This window comes from Mandrillus leucophaeus, unplaced genomic scaffold (assembly GCF_000951045.1).
Source record: "Mandrillus leucophaeus isolate KB7577 unplaced genomic scaffold, Mleu.le_1.0 Scaffold11, whole genome shotgun sequence".
In the NCBI taxonomy this organism is placed as follows: domain Eukaryota; kingdom Metazoa; phylum Chordata; class Mammalia; order Primates; family Cercopithecidae; genus Mandrillus; species Mandrillus leucophaeus.
In genome coordinates this window covers 3,665,481-3,674,209 of record NW_012099209.1, presented here as the reverse complement: position 1 = coordinate 3,674,209, position 8,729 = coordinate 3,665,481, and the positions used below count along the sequence as shown (strand labels likewise).

The 8,729-nt window shown below is 53.8% G+C and overlaps 1 protein-coding gene across 1 annotated transcript in view; it reads right to left on the bottom strand.

Moving 5' to 3' along the window:
- The window catches only part of NCAN (neurocan), a 65,866-nt gene extending 58,623 nt beyond the window's left edge, over positions 1 to 7,243 (bottom strand). The window contains exons 1-3 of the mRNA XM_011991297.1: positions 7,143 to 7,243; positions 2,503 to 2,582; positions 197 to 598 (exon numbers count right to left, since the gene is read on the bottom strand). Of these exons, the coding sequence (XP_011846687.1) occupies positions 197 to 598; positions 2,503 to 2,575 (475 nt within the window). The 5' untranslated portion in view covers positions 2,576 to 2,582; positions 7,143 to 7,243. The remainder of the gene's footprint in view (positions 1 to 196; positions 599 to 2,502; positions 2,583 to 7,142) is intronic.
- Positions 7,244 to 8,729: the final 1,486 nt, after the last annotated feature.

The following is an 8,729-nucleotide window of genomic DNA, read 5'->3' as shown; positions in this document are numbered from 1 at the left end:
ATGTTACCCAGGCTGGTCTCAAACTCCTGTGTTCAAGCGATCCACTCACCTTGGCCTCCCAAAGTGCTGGGATTACAGGTGTGAGACACCACGCCAGGTTTCAGGGAGCGATTTCTAAGGTGACATTTGGTGGGTAGGCACCAGGTTCATCCCTCCCTCTCCCAGCTCCCCAGCCCCTCCTTTGCCCCCAGCTGACCTGTCACCTCCAAGGGCACCAGGTCTTGCTCATCCTCGATGCCCCTCACCACCTGGCAGCGGTAGAGCCCAGAATCACTGGCCCTCAGCGGCCCCAGAAGTAGCGTGGCGTTGACTCGGCGCCGGGGGTAGGCAGGTAGTGACACTCGTCCCTGCCAGCTTTTGGCCACCCTCACGACGTTGTCCTTGGCCACCAGGATGGGCAAATCCTGTCGCTGGCCCGATGCAGTCCGCACCTTGGTCCACTTTATCCGAGGGGCATCTCGGGCTGCGCTTGGCCGTGGCTGCAGGGTAAAGAGACAGGGCAGGGCCACCAGCTCCGCCAGCGCAGCCCGCACGGACCCAGACCCCAGCTTCTGCATGTGGAGCCCCCTTTCGCTGGCATCGGCGATATCCTGTGTGCCTGGGTTGGAGAAGGTGGAGAGAGGGCGTGACTCAGAGGCAAGAACCAAGCAGGAACTGCTATTTCCCTCTTTTAAATTTTTTTTTTTTAAAAAGGGCTGAACCAGAATTCAAACCTAGGGCCATTTGACCTCAGAATCCAAGCAGTGACTGGACGCGATGGCTCATGCCTATAATCCCAGCACTTTGGGAGGCCAAGGCGGGCAGATCACCTGAGGTTTGGAGTTTGAAACCAGCCTGACCAACATGGAGAAAACCCTGTCTTTACTAAAAATACAAAATTAGCTGGGTGTGGTGGCACATGCCTGTAATCCCAGCTACTCGGGAGGCTGAAGCAGGAGAATTGCTTGAACCTGGGAGGCGGAGGTTACAGTGAGCCAAGATCGCGCCATTGCACTCCAGCCTGGGCAACAAGAGCAAAACCCCGTCTCAAAAAAAAAAAAATTATTTTTAGAGATGGAGTCTCTATCGCCCAGGCTGGAATGCAGTGACATGATCACGATTCATTGCAGCTTCAAGCTCCTAGGCTCAAGCAGTCCTCCCATCTCAGCCTCCCAAAAGTGCTGGGATTATAGGTATGAGCCACTGTGCCCAGCCCCTTATTATTATTATTATTAATATTATTATTATTATTATTATTTTATTTATTTATACTTTTGAGATGGAGTCTCGCTCTGTCTCCCAGGCTGGAGTGCAGTGGCATGATCTCAGCTCACTGCAACCTCTGCCTCCTGAGTTCAAGCAACACCTCAGCCTCCCAAGTAGGTGGGATTACAGGTGCGTGCCACAATGCCTGGCTAATTTTTGCATTTTTAGTAGACGAGTTTCACCATGTTGGCCGGGCTGGTCTCCAATTCCTGACTTCAACTGATCCGCCTACCTTGGCCTCCCACAGTTCTGAGATTATAGGCGTGAGCCACCACACCGAGCCTTATTATTTTTTTTTTGAGTCTGACTCTGTCACCCAGTCTGGAGTGCAGTGGCATGAGCTCGGCTCACTGCAACCTTCGCCTCCCAGGTTCAAGCGATTCTCATGCCTCAGGCTCCTGAGTAGATGGGATTACAGGCATGTGCCACCACACCTGGCTGATTTTTGTATTTTCTGTAGAGATGGAATTTCACCATGTTGGGCAGGCTAGCCTGGAACTCCTGACCTCAAGTGATCTGCCTGCCTCTGCCTCCCAAAGTGCTAGAATTATAGGCATCAACCACTGTGCCTCGCCCCTCACTTTATTTTTATAAGGACAAGGATTTTACTCCAGTGCCACTGACTCACTGTATGGCCCCGGGAGGGGCATTTTCCTTCCCTGAGTCCCAGTTTTTCCGAAAGGTAAAGCGAGAGACAGCTAATGAAAAGGAAATGGTGTTTGCGGAGTACTGTCTTTATAACAGGCACTTTATAGCAATCAGCTCATTTGATTTTCATAACCATCTGCAGAGTAGCAATGTCTCATTCTCTTTGGGGAAAGTTGAGGAAACTGAAGTTCAGAGAGATCATTATGCTTGCCTAAGGTCACAGACCAAATATGTGAGGGATTTCTAAAATCTGGGCTCTTGACCACCAGCAGAGGCACCCAGACCTTTATTTCCATCGCTCCACCCTTGGCAGACATCACGAATCAATCTCTGCACTATTCTCATTTCTTTCTTTCTTTCTCTCTCTCCAGTTCATCTGAGCAAAACGATGAGAGGCGGGAATCTCCAGCTTCTGCTGACAATGACTAAAAATAACCTCTTAGGTATCTTGTTCGCTTTTGACTGTTCAAAGACCTTTTAAAATCTATTCTCATCTTATTCTCTATCCCATGCCAGGAGACCAGCAGGGGAAGGCTCTGGAACTCAAAAGCTGCCCCATATTGTCCATCCCCCAGACCCCAATCTCTCCCTCCCCACAAACCAACTCACCCTGTTCCCCAGCCACAAAGAGCAGCATCTGCGGCATCAAAAGGCCCAAGGCCCAGACAAACGTGGCCCCCATCCTGGATCTGGAACAAAATGGAAAGGGAGGGAGGAGTGAGCCATAACCCAACCCTCCCAGATGTTCAGCATGGCAGGACCAAACTCCCCCACTCTACAGATCAGGAAACCAGGGCTCAGAGAGACCAGTGTGTTATTCTAGGTCACAGAAGGAGCCGGCAAAGGGCTGAGCCAGAATTCGAACCCAGGGCCACTTGACCTCAGACGCGGTGGCTCATGCCTATAGTCCCAGCACTTTGGGAGGTTGAGGCAGGAGGATTGCTTGAGGCCAGGAGCTTGAGACCAGCCTAGGCAACATAGTGAGATCTCATCTCTATTAAAAAATTAGCTGGGTCTGGTGGTGCACACTTTTGGTCCCAGCTACTCAGGAGGCTGAGGTGGGAAGATTGCTTGAGCCCAGGAGTTCAAGGCTGCAGGGAGCTATGATCGCACCACCACACTCCAGCCTGGGTGACAGCACAAGACTGTCTGAAAATAAAACAAAACAACAAAAAACAATGTAAGCAATGAAGTCTGTGGTCAGAAGCCTGGGTACTATCGTGAATCAAATCTGGAATTGACTCACTATTCCTTGTGTGTGATCTTGGACAAGTTGCTTACCTTCTCGGTGCCTTACTTTCTCTGTGGATCAGATGGGGATAACATCAGGTGGTTGAAAGGAACGGATGAGTCAATATATATAAAATGCTTAGAACTACCTCATGCAGTAAGGGGTACATTTTAGCTGCTGCTATTATTATTACTGACCTTAACACAGCCAAGACTGAAATACCATTTTTCAAGTCAGCCTCCTCCATCAGACTAGTGGCTCCTAGAGGGCAGCAGTCCATCCCAGTCCTCCCAGCATCCCCAGTCCAGGCAGCAGGCTGGCCTCTAAGCCATCCTTTAATCTGGGTTTGCTGGCTGACACGATTCGCAGCTTCAATTCCAGGATTTGGTTGTCACCAAGATTCTATTCTTGGTTTCTGGGATTTTGGAGGAGCCGCCAACTCCTAGCTGGAGGAAGGGGCTCACCCCTGCCCACCCATCCTCCTCCTGACTTCACACAGCCCAACAAAGATGCTTCTTAGGCCCACAGAGAAACTTCAATTGTGGGTCCAGTTCCCTATAGGGGCTAGGACCCATAAGGATAAAGTGGACAATTATTAAGTGCCTACTGTGAGCAAAGCCAGTCGTTGGGACACAGCAGTACATTTCCTGACTTCACATTCTCCCAGAGACTAGGAATCTTGGGGAGGTGGTCCCTCCCCGAAACCTCCCACCCCTGCCAATCCCCCTCACCAGGCTCAGGAGGTGGGCGCAGATGGAAAATTAGAACATCATTTGCAAACCCAACCCTTGCTCCCTGCCCCTATAAGAAATTATCCTTGAGGAAGGGGTGTGAACAGAGTCCAGAAGGGGAGGTTATAGGGGACAGCTGTCCCCTTCCCCAGTTCTCCTTCCCAGCTGCCAGAGTTCTCGGCTGGGAGGCCGGCCTGGGACCTGTCCGTGGTGCTGAACTCTGAGGCGGCAACGCGGCGGCAAAGCCCACCTGGTCCACCCCTGCCTCCCGCCTGCCAACAGGATGCCTCGGGGACCAGAGATGGCTAGAGGTTTGCCTCAGGCTGCACAGCAGGGTAGAGGTCAAGGCCAGACCCTGGACCGGTGCTCCCAACTACCAACTTGTAAACCTCAGTAACCTCTGCCTTCATCTCAAGCTGTTTTCATTTCTTCCCCTTGGAACTCCAAGCAAGTGTGCGGTCCCCTCACGGCTGTTCTAGGCCTGGCCAGGTATTAGAGAGAGACAGGACTCCAGGTTGCACCTGCCCCCAGCAGGGCCTTAGGAATGGACAAGGCCAGAGAATTCTCTCTTTCTCTCTGTCTCTCTCTGTCACACACATACACGTACACGCGTACACGTGCGTGCGCGCACACACACACACACCCCATTAAGAGGTCAGACTACATCCAGATAGCCCTGCTTCTAATCCAGGACTAGCTGCTTCCATCTCTCTGTGCCTCAGTTTTCCCACCTGTAAAATGGAGATTATCCAGCAAGTACCGCCTACAGCTACTGTGAGGACGAAATGACCTAAGACTTGCAAAGTCCTAGAAATGTTAAATTTAAAAACAGCTCTTTAGACACAAAGCCTCATGTATACACTAAAAATATACTGAGGTTGCCCAACATGGTGACAGACACAGTTTCAGGTGCACACTCCCCACACACACCCTCCCACTCCCTTCCACTCGCACCCTCACACACCCACACCCTTCTCTTAAAATACCTCCTCCCCAGGGCGGCCAGAGATGAGCATTTACACAGCTGTCTGGGGCCCGTGCCCTCATGAATAATGTACGAGCCTCATGCATATGCAAGCAGGGGCCTGCGGGGTGCTGGAGGAGGGGCAGCTCAGATCCATGTGAATGTGTGTGTGTGTGTGTGTGAGTGTGTGTGTGAGTGTGTGTATGTGTGTGTCCCCTCCTTCACTTCACCCCCATCCCAAGTCTCGGTTAGCACTGAATGAGGGTGAGTTTGCCAATGGGCATTTGTGAGTGTGACTGGGTGTGTGTCCGGGGTGTTGTGTCCTGGCAAGGGTGTGCAGGCGGTTGTGCCATGTGGTGTGTGCATGTTGTGTGTGGGGGCCTGCAGCAGCTCCGTGCACCGGGTGGAGCACATGGGACCTAGTGTGATCTGTGGTTGTGTGTGGGTCTGAGTGACCCTCGGCAGGCGGCTGTGCGCATATGTGTGTGTTTCTGACCTGAGAGTCAGGGTGTATTAGTGTGCATGGGTGTGAATGTGGAACTCCGTGGAGGAGAAAGGGAGATCGGCTCAGTCATCATCCCAGGCTGCCCCTTGGGGACTTCAACCCGTGCTCAAGCTTTCCCTGTTAGTGCCCCAACTCTGAACACAGACCACATTCCACACCCCCATGCCCAGGATGCACACTGCCAATCGCATGGAAAGAACCCTTGGCCCCTCCAGATACACAAGCGGGACACACACAGCCACACACCCCAGACACAGACCCGGGGGAAACACACACTCACACAGATTCACAGTGACATTAACAAAGAGAGACAATATGGGCACTTACAAGACAGGCGGCGTGTCTTCTGCACAAAGACACACACCCACAGTCTCGGGCCCCCCCCACATAAACCCCTTGATGAACGGAACAGCCTCAGACATAGCTCCTCACTCACTCACACAGCGATGCCAGCCCCTGGCACAAACCGAGATGGATAAATGTGGCCTCAGTGACCGATGGGCACTCATCATTTTGCCACATGGTGATGTGGCCCTCAGCACAAGTTTTCTGACAAAGACACAACCACAGTCACATCAGATTCACAGGGGACCCTAGAACCCCTGGGCACACTCCCCCTCCCCGCCTGTCCAGGGCGGACACACACACAAAACCCCCATATCCTTGAGGGGGAACTTTGATTTCAGAATGTCCATCAACCATAGTCCCCCAGTGGGGTCCCACAGTGCACCCACCCCTCCCTGCCCGCCCCGCCCCCACGTCCCCCGCTGGGGCCCAGAGCCAACCCTCTCCCTGGCCTGGCTGTTTCTCATTGATGCTGCCTGAGAGGAACAAAGCCCCGCGCGTAGGGATGGGGGTCGCTCCTGCCCAGACAGGGCCTGGGGTCCCAGCCCCTTACTTCCCAGCGTCTGTGCCCCCAAACCAAGCCAGGGCTTCCACACGTGTCCATATGGACAGGTGGAACTAAAGGGGATGGGGGTAGGGGTCTGTGTCATGCTGTAAAGACGTGGGAGGCTGTGAAGGTGCTGGGGGACAGCCCCCGCTCTGAGCTGGTATCCCTCACAGGTCCTGGGGATCCATAGCTGGGCGGTCTAGAGGACCCCCACCCAACATTCACCTGGGACACCCAGTGTGTTCCCTGGGATAAGGGACAACACCTCAACCCAAGGTCTAAGGGAATAACGGGGAACCACGTTGGGATGGGGCCCCCCAGGACCTCCTCCCTGAGTCAGAACGGACCTGACCCAAAAGGACAGGGAGACGGCAGGGCGCCCCTTCCCCATGGCCGTTCCTCTCAGCGCAGATACCTTTCCATTGGGCACAGGGTGATCTGGGGGGCCCCCTCCCCACTGCAGTCCGGCCCGGAATCCTCCATTCATCCGCAAATTGGGAATCCCCACTTAAAATCCTGGGGTGTCTCGGCTGAGATACGGGGGTGCCCTGTTCCAGAGTCCCCCCATTCGGCATCTGGGTGTCCTCTTCTTCTCTCCAAACTCGGGGGGCCCCTCCCCTAACCCTGTTTCCCATTGCTCCCTCCCCAACCCTGAGACCCACCCCCAGCCCGGCCCCCTCCCCATCGGGGGGTTGTCTCCGGATTCCACGGACAACCTTCCTCCCCAAATGTGTGTCCACCTGACATTCCCAAGCCCCCTCCCAGTTTGCGCTCCCTCCTCAACCCGGGGCTCCCCTCCCCCGCTTCAGCCCCCTCCCCATTCTGGGGGCTTCTCCCTGGTCTCATGTCCTCTCCCTAATCCCGAGCTCTGTCTCTAATCCCAAAGTCTTCTCCCCGCCAACACGGTCCCCTCACGGACCCCCCACCTGGCTCCTAGCTCGGACGCATCCCGGGGCGGTCGCGCGGCACAAAGGACGCTGCGCTCCGGCTCAGCTAGCTCCGCGCCGGGTCCAGCCCCTGCGCCCTGCGCTCCGCTCGCCCCAGCGCCGCCTCAGTGCTTATAAAGGGGCCGCGATGCCGCTCTGCGCATGCGCCCCCGCCGGCCCGAGGCGTCTGGCTGCGCGAGGGAGGGGGGCTCCCCTGTCTAAAATCCCCACCCCGCCCATTTTTTGGACACCCACCGCACCCAGGAGAAGACGGCACTGACTCTCCTCCCATCCTCTTTGCCCCAGGAACCGCGTTAAACGTCCCCATTACGCCCCAGAATGAGGCGGTCCCATTTTACAGGTGGGGAAACTGAGCCCCAAGGAGGCAAAGTCGCTTCCCAAGGTCACGCACAGAGGCAGAGCTGGGATTCGAACCTCGCCCTGCCTGATTCTCTAGGGCTCACGTTCAAAGCAGTTTTGGCTACAATTACTGGTTTACCCCATTTACAGAGAGGAAATTGAGGCACGGACAAGACGGGGAGACTCCTCGTTTACACAGCTGGTAAGAGGCATGCAGGGTGAGAGATCAGGTGTGTGACACCCCGGAGCTGTTTCCAGCAACTCCAGCCAGATTGTATCATTCATTCATTCACCTTTGTCCGATCAGCATTTATGGTGCTCTGGCTATGGACTGGGTACTGCTGTTGACACAGGCAGAATTTTGCTTTATGTAGAGGCATAGGCTTGTCCCTGTCATGAGACATGAGACCCCAGTTTTGTTTTTGTTTTGTTTTTTTTTCTGAGACAGAGTCTCGCTCTGTCACCCAGGCTGGAGTACAGTGGCACAATCTTAGCTCACTGCAACCTCCACCTCCCAGGTTCAAGCAATTCTCCTGCCTCAGCCTCCCAAATAGCTGTGATTACAGGCACCTGCCACCACTGCGTGGTGGCTCACGCCTGTAATTCCAGCACTTTGGGAGGCCAAGGTGGGTGGATCCCCTGAGCTCAGGAGTCTGAGACCCGCCTGGGCAACATGGGGAAAACCCTTCTCTACAAAAGAAAAATACAAAAATTAGCTGAACAGGGTGACCTGCACCTGTAGTCCCAGCTACTTGGGGGCTCAAAGCAGGAGGATCCCCTGAGCCCAGGAGGCCGAGGCTGCAATGAGCTGTGCTCACGCCACTGCACTCCAGCCCGGGTGACGAAGCAATACCCCATCTCTAAAATAAATAAATAAATAAATAAATAAATAAATAAATAAATAAACGCCTAGATCCATACAATGGAATGTTAGCCATAAAAAGGAATGAAGCACTGATCAGTGCTACAATATGGATGAACCTTGAAAACATGATGCTCAATGAAAGCAGACAGACACAAAAGGCCAAATAGTGTATGGCTCCATTTACAGAAATGTCCAGGTCGCATTGGGTGTGGTGGCTCACACCTGTAATCCCAGCACTTTGGGAGGCCATGGTGGGAGGCTCCCTTGAGGCCAGGAGTTCAAGTCTAGCCTGGGCAACAAAGCGAGACCCTTTTGTCTCTATAAAAAAACAAACAAACAAAAAGCAAAACAAAAAAACAATT